The following is a 13,289-nucleotide window of genomic DNA, read 5'->3' as shown; positions in this document are numbered from 1 at the left end:
GGGGTTTAACGGAGAAGAGGCTTTATTAGAGAGGTAGGCAAAAGAGAGCTTTTACGGTATAAGAGCTTCTAATTTAAACATACCTCATTTGTTGAAGATGCTCTCCAGGTTCTAGACAGCAGTCTGAAGACAGTCTCACGGGACAAGAATGAGCAGAAGAAAAACTGGAAGAAAATGTGGATATAAATATGAAAATTTCATTCATAACGTTGTTTGTGAGTAGTCATCAGTTTGACATCGTGATGTGACATAAAGATCTGATGACACAATAGCACTGCTTTGAGTTGATTCCAAAACTTGCCCCGGTCAAAAAATCTTTCCTACTTTGGTACGTTTATTGTGACTACGGTTCATTCAAACCTTGCTTCTCAAGAACTATTTTCCAGCAGTAATAAAAGCAATTTGCCTTGAGATATTAGCAAACCAAAATAAAATAATCTCGAGCAAACGAATACCGTAAATCACTGAATCGGCCCCCACCCCGTAGAAGTAAGTGCAAGGATAGCTCAGTGGCTAGAGGCGCTGACTACAGATCCAAGAGATTGGGGTTCGAGACTCTGACAAGATCAAAATTTCACACAGAGTGAGAAGAATGGACAGCTCCCTGTTCTTCCAAACGTAGGAAGCACGAGGTGTAGTCACTTTGAGAGGAAGAGCCAGGACATTGTTTGATAAACATAGCTTCTCGGTGCCCTATAACTACTTTCAGAAGCTAAGTAGCAAATACGAACACCTTGTACAAGCCCCCTTCAAAAAAGCCCCCGAGCTTGAAGTAAAAAAGGCACTAAGCCCTACAAACTTTTGCGCATTATGAAGCCTCCACGAGAGCTTAATTGAGATACAACAACAAAATACACAATGTGCTTGTGCGAAGAGACTGCCTTGGTCAATAAACAGACCTATTTTTGACTAAAATGTATTTTTCTACTTTCATAATTTAACTTTGGTTTGCTATTTAACAGTGTGCTTTTAAGCGAAGTTGCAAATAAAAGGAGCACGAGAATTGTGAAAAAGCTGCCCCTATTAAAAACGTCCCTATTAAAATCTGCCTCTATTAAAATATCCCTTGAATTTTCCCCTATTAAAAACCTCCTAAATTCTCAAGCCCCAAAATTTACAACAAGAGTGAGCGACGTAAACTGAGCTACAATACAATTTTGGAGAAGGTGGGGGTGATGTTGCCTTAAGGATTTAAGGTTTTTCCGTTGCATAACAAAAGTTCGTTCGTTCCCATACTTGGTTGAAGCATGCCCCAAACCTATAATTGCCCTCTTCATGTTAATGAATGGAACCACAAGCGTATTGTTGCTGTAAATACTGCGGCTCAAACGACGAAAATAGCAATCAATTTATATTGCTTTTTGATAATTAACCAATGCAAGCCACATAACGTTTGAACTGGTGATGTGATAAATAAATGTGGTCGGAATTTACTTGACATCATTCTATTGCAAAATGACTTCTAACTGGTGGCACCATATAATACCCCTGGCTAAATTTCACCACCAAGTGACCGATATTCCAATCACATGACAAAATATTGATACGATAGTGACGGGCCAATCGAACCACGAAGTCTTTTGGGACATGTCTAAAGTAAATCTATACTGTCAACAGGTCATATGGGGACCTCAATATCCCAAGTCAGAATCTGCCTGGAAGCAATATTCTTTTTGCTATTTGAGAATTTTGATCCCTCTGTCATGTTTAAGACAATCAATATGGCACTGGCAGCAAAGGAAAAAGGTTAAAAATATATGTGAATAAAGACCAAGTTATACACTCTTTGGTAATTCACGCTTTTATTAGGAAACTTTGCGAAAAAAGAGATGCAACCTAGCAGGGGCTGTGCGTAAAAGGGGTTTCAGGGGGCACACAACCCCCCTCCCACCCCGCATTTCTCCGTGCGATATATCATTTACCATTGATGACCATTCCTTTTTGTCTGTACATATTGTTCCAATTTTATCCAATTCCATTGCTCCGAAGTATTTTAGATATATGGCACCCCTTGATTTTGAGTTTTTCGTACTCCCTTTGTGACAATCAGTCGCCAGTGAACATTAAGTCTTTTAAACAACGTCGTTCTAGAAATATTGTTATATAATTTATCAAAGGACTGGGAATTCAGACGACAATATTCGACTTGAAACTTCGATTTTCGAGCTTAGGCGAGCCCCACATACTACGTAGAGGCCAAACAAGCTAGTGAAAGAGCTGTTTTTGGACAACAGCATCATAAGGTAGGGTGGCTAGTTCAATCTCATGTGCATCGCATTGGATAGCCAATTTTCCACTGGGTGGACTTGGGGCTAAAATAAGCGGGCTTATCGGTACTTTATAATACACTAGAAGTACATAAAGGAGATAAAATCATTCGTGCAAGAAGACGTTGTAAGAAAAGGAAATAGGCCATACTCTTTTGTTTGGTGTTTGCACTGAAATTGCATTCGGAACAACAAACGCTGTTTTTTCTCTTTTGATGGCAACAACTCTGTCCATCTCTATCTTCACCTGAAATGAAAATTCATGTTTACCGGTTGGTCGATGCAGTATAAGCAGAGCTGTGCACGCTATTTGGTGTATAGAACAGGACGGTTCTATGTTGCTGCTCCGAGATTCATGCTTAACGATAACAGTTGCTTGATTACCGCATTAAGCGTGAAACTCGGAGTAGCAGCTTAAAACCGCCCTGTTCTATACATCTATCTTCACCTGTTTACAAAGAGACAGACAAATATTTATTAAAAGGGAAACTGTATAAATCACAACATAATGAATTCATGATTTATTGCAAAATCTTAAGAAAAGATTAAATGAGATTTCCAGATATTCATATGTTTCTGAATAAAACAAATTTATCTTTTCTAGGAAACAACGCTCGTTTAGAAAGATCTAGAGTACTGAGCTGGAGTTCATATCAAGTAAGGCATTGAAACATGGTGTTTGTTTTTTACTTGTTTATTTTATCGTATTTTGGATGTTATTGCGGAAAGGAATGCTATACTTCCCAAAACAAAGTTTTCGGACCGTGAAATCAATATAGAAGCACGCTCAAATATTCTTAGTACTTGCCTTGCTTATTTCTATCAACACTTGTAGTACGGGTGCTATTGTATAACAAGTGTGCTGTATTTTCCAAAACAGGTTTGATGATCCGCGGAACAATATCAAAGCGTAAACATAGCATAAAATATTTGTCTTTTAAATTCATTTATTCATTTATGTCAAGAGAAAGCAAAAAAGCACACCTTCGTCTCATAACCAAAGATGTTTGAATAGAAACAAATCCAGTTTTGTGACACAAACATCTTTCCTTGGAGCAAGATATCCTTGCTTAGTGCGCATGTGTAAACTGAAAAAAGAACACATCCAGGCTTAATTGAAACATTTTTGAAGAAAATATGAGCTTTATACTACAATCAGTGGCCTATTTGGACTATTAAGCTGAAAGGGGGGGGGGGGGGGGGGTAGGGTCATGAAAAAAATCAAGATAACCTTTTATCTGACTAGGATAAAGACCTTTGATTACAATGTGTAAAATAAGGTATGGGATGAGGATGGCTCAGTAGTAAGAGTCGCGAACTATCGATTCCACGTCCTTTGGTTAGAGTCCCTGTCATGACCAAACTTTATCTTGAAGAGAGGGGAGTCGCAAGGTTCTGTTATTCCAAACATAGGAATCACGAGGTGTGGTCACGGGGGAACTCGATAAGAATATCTTCCTTAAAACTGAGTGTTCTAAAAACGGCATATCTATAGAGCGCACGTCTGAAAGGAGCACATCTGAAGGGGAAAGCAAGTGGCATGGTTGGCTAACCAAATCGTGTGCTTAAAGATCAGTTCCGTAAATTAAGGAATTATCGAGGCTGGATCAAAATGGCAGCTGGGTGTTGAATGGAAATTGCCTCGGGTCTCATTAGCGTATTATTAGAAGAAGAGTATCAGAAATTGACCTCAGAAAACCGATTAAGTATAAAAATTGCGAGTGCTTTTACCCATTAATTGCAGCGATGCTGACCACTATGAATAATTCAAACCTGAGTTATGCCGCATTCAACCGTAAATGGTATTTCAATCAAATCTGACAAATTGCAGCGGTCAAAATCATCAAAATCTTGTACGAATTGCAATATGTGGTTAATTTAAGCATCTTTGCTACAAATATGAAGGAAGACTCTGGAGAGGTGGCTGTTTGATTAAAGAACTATTGATTAAAGAATAATATTTGTGAAATAATTCTAGTTCCAGAAACGGCATATCAAAGACTAAACTAACACTAGCTCATTTTTTGTCAAACTATACATGAAAGAGATACCTCGCTACCTCTAAATTGTTCCTACTATGTTCAAATTCAGGTTTAAACTCTTTATAATAACACGCCATTGAGTCCCTGTACCAGACCTATTGTTCATCCACGCCTCTTTAATAAGGAATTTGACACTCAAACATTAAAACACTAAACCAAAAATTAGGGCCTAAGGTGACTCCTTAGTACAAGACCTGTCTTGTATACGCCACTTAGCACTGATTCATTGCTGTTTATCTATATACGTTGCAGTGCATCTACAGCAAAACCTCTTAAAACGGACACTTCAAACAACAGACACCCCCTTCCAAACAAGTAACAAATTTATTTGCTTAAATTTATGTCATGCCTACAATGTCTTGTGCAAATAACCACCATACAACAGAAAGCTCCCTACAAGGGAAAGTGTTTAAACGATGGAGTCCTGGGAATAGGGTAGTGCCCAGTCTTTTTTCCTTTCAGCCATGTGTTTTCGTACACTTGATAAATCGCTTCGGTTTCGGCATTTGACCTCAGGGGCTAGCTGCTAGGTTGTTGCTAAGTAAATTATGGTTGAGGGTTAGATTTATGAGTTTTAGTTTACACAAACGAGTTTTAATAGGAAATAAAACATATATCTCGTATATTGTTGTCTATTAAAGACATTGAGTCGTGGTAAATAGGCCTTCTCTATGGGGGGTTGGTGAAGTTTCATGTGATATCAGCATCCGTTGCTGACAATTTACTTCATGTGATCAGTTTCATGCCCACCAATAGCATTGCAACACGAAAATCATGACTCTGCGTATTTGGGTATACCCTCAATGCTTTTAAATCACCGGCCTAAAGTTTACAACAGACAGTACTTCTGACCTCATATATGTCTAACAGATAGGCCTTCACTGCATAACTAAGACTAAAAATTGCTTTGCTAGATACAGTTAACAAGTGTGGGGTATTCTGATGTTAAACATTATTAAAAAGACATTATAACAATATTCCTTACCATTAAGAGGGAATTCTTCCGAGGGAAGGGAAGGAAATAGTCGATGGAACTCCTCGATAGGGCTGCGACCGGACACCAGCACCTGAAATGAAAATGAAGAAGGTAAAAACCATATGATATATGATAACGTGAAACTAAGACTGACGATTGAGGGGCAAACTTAGATGGGCAAATGGGCAGCAAACAACAAGAAATGAAGTTATGATGTAGCATGAAATTATTGCACCACACGTGTAAACAAACAGATACTGGACAATTCCATGCCAGATCTTACTGTACGTTCACCGAATGTCCAGCGATCATGACCAAATGAGCTTTCTTTTTGCTAACTCAACACTCGCAGATTTTGATACAGAAAACGCCATTTCGCCAACTCGCAAAGCTCAAAATTTTTATACAGAACGCTCCCTTTCGCCAATATACAGTCTGCTAAATTTTGACGCAGAAAACGTCATTTCGCCAACCTGAAAAGCGCAAATTTTCTACACAGAATGCTCCCTTTCGCCAATTTACAACTTGCTAAGTTTTTGTACAGAGAGCGTCCTTCTCGCCAATTTGCAATTCGCTAAGTTACGATTCGCTAGCTCTTCATACGATCAACTTACTCTCAACACATTCATATCTGTGAGAACCAGTGAGGTGAATTGTGTAGACGATGTAAGCGTCTTTGACAGATGCCGTACACCTTTTGATAGCAAAGTCATAAAAACGATTTTACGTCAAATGAAATATCTCGATGTTTTTGAAACTCGGCCTGGTCAAGCAACATACAATGATTTGAGCCCTCTAGTGCAAGCAAAAAGTTGTTCGTGATATAAAAACGTTTTGCTATCAAAATTGGACTAAAAGGAATTATTCTTAAAGGAACAAATATTCTACTCGAATTGGACAAAAATCGAACTACCGGACACTCAATGAACGGATTCTACCGTATATTCCCCGCTCTTCTACAAATTTGCCTGACAAGAAGGCCTAAAAATCCTTCAGTTTTGTGCAATATCGACTTTCGCCTACTTTGAATTTCTTTTTGACAATACATACCACAGATGATATACCACATGACATACCACGTGGCGACAGAAAGCAAAAATAACCAGTGCAAATGGCAAGCAAAAGCGATACCATAATCACACAAAATACTTAATCAGTTGGTTATTTCACAATCCCAATCGAGAAATAGCATTTGTCGTCATTTCATATCTTCACTGAAAGTTCATTGTTTAATCTCGAAGAGATAAAATGGCGAAAGTGAGCTCTTCATTGCAAATATCCCTTCTAGTCGATAACATTCCTTTTGATCTGGCAAGGTGCCGTGCAAAATAGAGAATTCAGCTCTTACGATGATACACCACAACATGGCTTTTCGCAGGCTTATCAAATAGCGTTGGAACAAATGTCTTATCATAGAACAATTACTACTGCCTCAAAAAGTAACACGTTTAGTGGTCAGAGCAACAATTAAAACTTTGAAGGAGCAGATCATTATATGACGTCACAATGCACTAAAGTTGGACCCAGATGCTCTCAGACTGTTTAGAATGGATTTCCCCGTTGCACCGCATTCTTATGGTGGACCATTATCAGGTTTCTTAGAAGCTGTTGTGGAAAGCTGCGAAGTTGCATGCGCCTAGCAACCAATTATTGTTAATGCATAATTTTTGCTTTGTTATGTTACTAGACAAATTGGCAATATTTTATGGTTATCTTTCGACCATTATTTTTGATGCCACAACATCAATAATATCATACTTCAGAAAAAAGTTGAGGGGGCTAAAGCTCCCCCAGCCCTCCGGCTTTGGTGTGCCTGTTATGATTACAAATGCTTATGACTTACAAAAACAATAAATAAAATGAAACGAGGACTCCGGTGGTAAATTTTTTTAAAGAACTTATGCAGAGCCTTGAATGAATGGTAATCCTTATTTCAATTTTTTTTAAAAAGGTTTACTTTTTCTTTATCTTCATATCAATACCTCTCTGATCCCTGCCCATGGTAAAAAATTATCCGATTCCAGTCAGTGGCGGATTCCAGCCAAGGGGGTATGGGGGGTAATTACCCCTCACTTTTTTAAAACATGGTCTACACATTTCTTCTAAAAACGGATAAAAAGGCTCGGTAGGGTTAGATCCTATTTCCTAGGGAAAATTTGCCTGGTACAAAGCACTGAAACGAGGCAAAATGGGCGTGGTCTTGCCCATTGTCCTCCCACTATGCAGTAGCTGGCGCTGTCACTGATTCCAGTGCGATTATAGGTCAATGCATGAAGTAGCCTACGCGCAGACTCCAAGTATCTTACCAGAACTGTTCTCCTGGTAAGATACTTTGAGTCTGCGCGCAGGCTACGCATGAAAAAGCCTACGTTGGCAGAAATACCTGTTTTCTTTACTTTTAATTCGGATATCTCTCCAATCTGTTTGTTATCTATATCCTTCTTTCTATTTAAAAGACTTTGCGAAAGCTTCTTCACAAAATTAAACAGAAAATCCTAGTAACTGTTGAGATTATAGTTTTGAAAGACGCAAGGCATGATGCAATAATGAATGGTATGCAGGCCTTTAGAAGTCGCCAGAAATCAAATTTCGCATATTGTCTTCCATCTCAAAGCTTCTTTTGTGCAAGCAAATACCATTCCATCTATCTTTTCTAACATTGCCCGCGAACAAATAAACAAACGTAAACAATTTGGTGAATTTTCGCAGTAGAAAGTCCAAAGATAATATGTTACTCCAAGTTTCAAGCTTACGCAGTCATCACATTGAACTTCTCTGTACCTCTGACATAAATCGAGTCAGGTCAAAATAGACAACCCATGCATAAGCGTTTAATTAAAGAGTATTAAAAAATTTTGAACTACCCTCAAACATTAAGAGAGTAACTTTTACTTCATAACAGCTGTGGAAAGTTATTTTGAAAATAGTCTAGTTGTTACCGACATCTGTATTAAAAGAGCATCGAAGCTTGGTGGTTGACTGTTTTTGCTTCCATGTACATTTAAGGATTTCTGACAAGGCTAGGGTGTAGTGGCGGAAATCGAGGGGCAAATCACTCCGTGAAAATCTCGTACATCTTTTGTATGAATCCTTTTTTTATCTGGAAATCTCTAAAAATCCTTTTGTTTTCGTGGCAATCTCGTAGGTATAGGCGAGTGAATTGTCCTTCAGCAGAAATCATTAGTGTTGGGGCCCAAAAACTTGTTCGTTAACGTTTTTCAATAATAGATGTGCAAAATGATGAGTCACTAAAACCTACTTATGGAAAGTCATTCTTTTCACCCCATACACTGCAAGAAGAACAAAAAGACCTGTGCGAACTTAGAACTGCTAGGAATTGCCTGATATATGACCACAATAGTACGGAGTCTTTCCCCTTTAAACGATTGTGATTTTGTCTTGGCTGACATTATAAGCCAGGCCAAAACAACAGTAATCCGTTAGCAAATCTCTTCGTTTGTCTTGTGATTGTCAAATGTCTTTCACTGACCATATCTCGGTAAATCTTTACCTGGATTCAGTAGATTTAGGACAAAATTCTTCATCTTTCCCTGCTTTTTCTGTTCATGTGTCAAAATTCAAAAATTTTAAACAAAGATTACATTACCACTCTATACTCTAACATTTGAAAAAAAATCGATAAACAAGTTTATTTTGGTCTTACTGCTTCCCCATGTCAAGAATGATAACAATTAAATCCTGTTATAACCGAGGGGCAAATCACTTGATGAAAATCTCGTACATCTTGGTAAAAATCCTATTGTTTTATCTGAAAATCCCTGGAAATCCTTTTGCTTTTGGGAAAATTTCGTACGCTATTTGCAATAGTGAACTAACCCCCGGTTATAACTGTTTTCTTGCCAAGAAATCACGGGCCTGGGCTACCCTCTACCCCCCCCCCCCCCTGCCCCCAGAATCAATTTCCACCACAATGAACTATTCTCATTCTGTAGCAATGACGTAAGGTTTTCTAAACGAAGAAAATTAGCCTTATTACGAAATCCTTTTGACGCAATTTGACATTCTATTGATGCAATTTCGTTATCCACGCAATATAACCTTAAGCGACACGCAAATCAATATGTTATGCTGAACTGCACGGAATGGTAGAATACTAATTGTTTACTTCGGCTGGTTACGTATTATGAGCAAAACCAACAGCATTGTTGTCATTCTCCATATTGTTCAGGTGGTGGCTGGGTACTTCGAAAATGACGTATTTATTACTCCATACTGGTCAAAACTGCGGATGTAAACAAAACCATTTCTACGTTATGCATTTTAAAAAAATGCGAGTAAAGTTTCGGCGCTTCCAGCCTGTTATATACTGAATATCCCCGCGAACTTGGGCGATGATAGGGATGTTATCTGGAAGCATTAACGGACAGGGCCGCTGAGAGGTTTTGGAGGCCCTGAGCAAAACCAAAAGATGCGAACCCTGCGAGCGGAGCGAGCAGAAAACATTACGGCCATGCCCTCCAGATTAGCTTAAAAAGCATTTCAGAACATTTCTTGCAGCCTTTTTCTTGCAATTGTTTAACATGTTTTACTATTTTAATGCATACTTTGCTACTTTTGATTGATTCCATTCTAAAAATGGATATTCATTACTTTTTAAGGCCCCTTTGACCTCGAGGCCCTGGGCCCCTTGCCCCCCTCTCGGCGGACCTGTATAAGGATGTAACATTCTCTGTGAGCCCTATGATTCTTCAGAAAGCTAGAGTAAGAAGGAGGGAGATGAAAATGGATATAAAAATGAAAACCCCAGTCCCTACACAACACCTTCGAAAAAACGATGAAACTATGATGAAATTAAGGGTCGGGCAGGCCAGTAGTGATGCGATTACTTGGGAATCAGTTAACATGCTTGCTGTTCAAATAATTGACAATATCATTTTAAACAAGATGTATGTGCATTTACAACTTCATCTGATGTAAATCAACATTTATTGTTGTTACGCCGTTGCCACCCGCCGATGTCAGCATCAAAAGCTTCCGCTTTTACAAGCAAGGGACATTTTTACAAACAAACTTAAACTAAAAAACTTTCAATCGTTTTCCAACATTTACAAGTTCTGAATCTTGGCCGATTCTAGGTACCTTGTTTAAAGTAATCAAAAGCTTTTCTTTCGAGAAAATCAACGACATGTAAGATCTCGACTAATCAATCAATTGTTTGTTTCCAATATGGCAAGGCTGAATTATTTATAAAAGCAAAAGTGGAAGAATCAGTAAGATTTGGCAGGTTCATGCAACGATCGAAATGCAACCGCCAGCATATGCCACTGGGATAAGAAAGAACATTAGAAATCATGCTTTTACCTTACTTCTGTTATAAACAGTGCATCACAAAAAAGATATGACTGGGGTGGTGCCAGGGGACGGCTAGGTAGGGGAAGAATGCAAGATGGGGGGAATATTTATATTGGGGTAGTTTGAGAAAGCTAAATCCTAGCATCGTAGCACTTCTGGCGCCACCACCGTTGATAAATGATTTCACAGCAATTCAAATCACTGCAGGTTGTTGAACCAACGTGCAAATGAATCATCTTTTTTTAGGGGTGGATCGAATTTCATCAAAGGCCAAATGTTGGCAAACCCTTGTAACATAATAATCAGTGGTCGATTTGGTACCTTCTATGAACTCAACTTACAGTCGTGCAGCCTGGGGTATACGTCTGCCATCGTCGTATCGCCCGCTCTCTTATTCGCTCGAATTCAAGGCTGGAATCATCGGCAGGCAGGTCTACGGAGCGCGACTTCCTCTTTTTCGCAATAAATCCGAGTTTGGGAAGACGAAATCTTCCCATATGATGTCTGTCGATCGAAGGGTAGGCTAATAACTCGACTTCTATAGGCTTACTGGGAGGCTGAGTCCTTTATGCCTTTCGCCCGCGGCTGAAAATTTTGTCTTTTGAATGCTTGTCCTGCGTAAATCACAAACAGTTTCGTCGTCTAGTGTATGGATGTTTGATACAGTGACTCTTCAAAATTGGTTGTGCTCTTTTCTCTAATTTCTCTAATTCCTAACCACTTTGGTTGCAGATAGCGTTTGTAATATAACCTCGCTGAGCGGATGTGAGCTGTATTTAAATCGTTGTCGTTGTCATGCATCAATAGCTTGTCAACCTACATTGTTATTTGTCAACCGCTGTCACTCAAACTCCGCATTCTTAGAAGCACTATAGAGGCTTCAAGTGGGCTGATGAGACCACAGAATACTTCCTCTTTTATCAGGCCTGCTAGGTCGTTCTTTCCCTGACAACATATGTTTAGGATTCGCTGAAAGATGCAATATGCACATCTTTTGATAAGAACACCTGAGTTTCGCTGAGCCTCAATATCTTAAAAAGTTATGATTCTTTCTCGAACGACACAATATGTAAACTTGAAAGTCGTGAAGGAAAGTTCAAATCTTTGCTACTGTCGTCTTGAAAACATTTAAAAAAGAAACGTCTTAACACAATACAACATGTGTGTTACTCAAAGCTTTTACCTGGAAGTCACGGTACTCTAGTTTGCTCAAAACATTCAAATAACGTCAAATTGTCGACAAAATTTGAGCCTTGTAATTACTGTTAAAATTAATTCTTGAATTTCCATTCTTGTATAAAGGAAAGTATGCCTTCTCTCTCATAATTTCACTTCACTTCGACTCTGGAAATATGATATTGGACTTGTGTTCGCTCCTGATCCTTGAGAATGAAGTATAGATTTACCGATTTTACCTAATCGGTCAACAAACATTTTTGAATATTAAATTTTTCAGAATTTTCAACTGATTTACTGTCGTCGAATATTTGTTCTGTAAGCGTAAACTCACAACCAGTGAGTATAAGTTGAAATCATATGCTGTAATTCTTAGCATACAGAGTTTCCTTTTATAGAATTTTTGGTTATTATTCCTTAGAGTTTTTTCAAAGTGGAAAATATGCCATTGATAAAAAGGTTTTTAAAAAAATGAAAACATTTTGAAAGCAAGCGTTTGAGACAGCGAGAAAAGAGCATACACATCGCCCACGAGGACAGGACCACTCTTCCCTAGGAGGCAACCCTTGAAAAAGACAAATAGTTCATCATAATTTTTTACCTTTTCTTTTGCTTTGGTTTTCTCATAATTCTTTTACACTTTTCTCAAAGAAAGAAGTTTTCGTTTCTATAACAAGTCTAATGATTGAGAAACTTCAGTCATGAGAAGCTTCGATGCTGAGTGAAGCGGAATTTGGCGGGATTGTTTCTGAGAAATGATAAAAATCCCTGTTTCTAAAGATATACTTTGAGACAATTAAGGGATGTCATTTTGATGTTTAACTGTCGAATACTTGTGGTTTATGAAAACCAGTGGCGTAACGGATCAAAGCTACCTTTAGTGTTCAAAGAAAAGGCCCCGCATCTTTAGGGGCTTCAGCATATTTCTTTAATGTTGGTTTTTTATGTGACACACTCTTTTTTTTGTAAGAACAATTTGATAAGAACACGAGCCTCAAAACTGGTCAAAAGTTAAGAACAAATTAAGAACAAGCTGACGCTGAGCTTCTGCAAAATGCAGTTTTGAACAACGTTTTTTCTCAAAATCGAGGATTTTTAGCGATGTGTGGGTGCTTTTTCGGAGAATATTAAAATTTGTCAGCAAATTAAGGCTGTCTCACTTACTTATTTTGGCAAATGAGGCCTGAACACCTCCTTAGAGCGAAAAAGCTAGCAATAACACTGCTTACACTCTCTTAATTTAAGAACAAATTAAGAACAATGTAGCCTCAGATTTTCGAAAAAATTATGAACAGTCAGCCTGAACTTAAATTTACTGGTTCTTATAAGAAAAGAGTGTAATTGAGTACAGGGCCTATAAAATAACGTATTTTACAGGACAGGTAAAGCTGATAAATCAGACTCCAGTTCGCAATAACGTTTTTAAAAAACCAAGATTCTTCAATAGCGATCGTATAATTAGCAGCAACCTACAATTACAAAATAACGATGGCACGATGACAAACAAAATGGACT

At 38.3% G+C, this 13,289-nt stretch overlaps 1 protein-coding gene across 5 annotated transcripts in view; it reads right to left on the bottom strand.

Annotated features, from left to right (window-relative positions):
* The window catches only part of LOC135687192 (uncharacterized), a 41,325-nt gene that overhangs the window by 8,718 nt on the left and 19,318 nt on the right, over positions 1 to 13,289 (bottom strand). For 4 of the 5 annotated variants that reach the window (XM_065203694.2, XM_065203693.2, XM_065203697.2 and 1 more), the window contains exons 5-8: positions 5,295 to 5,376; positions 3,252 to 3,355; positions 2,419 to 2,514; positions 84 to 164 (exon numbers count right to left, since the gene is read on the bottom strand). In XM_065203694.2, the coding sequence (XP_065059766.2) occupies positions 84 to 164; positions 2,419 to 2,514; positions 3,252 to 3,355; positions 5,295 to 5,376 (363 nt within the window). Of the gene's footprint in view, positions 1 to 83; positions 165 to 2,418; positions 2,515 to 3,251; positions 3,356 to 5,294; positions 5,377 to 10,939; positions 12,097 to 13,289 lie in introns of those variants that run through there. The other variant, XM_065203696.2, reaches the window with a different exon arrangement.

This window comes from Rhopilema esculentum, chromosome 20 (assembly GCF_057945365.1).
Source record: "Rhopilema esculentum isolate cy_ngs chromosome 20, ASM5794536v1, whole genome shotgun sequence".
NCBI lineage: Eukaryota > Metazoa > Cnidaria > Scyphozoa > Rhizostomeae > Rhizostomatidae > Rhopilema > Rhopilema esculentum.
This window is presented reverse-complemented; position numbering and strand designations above follow the sequence as displayed.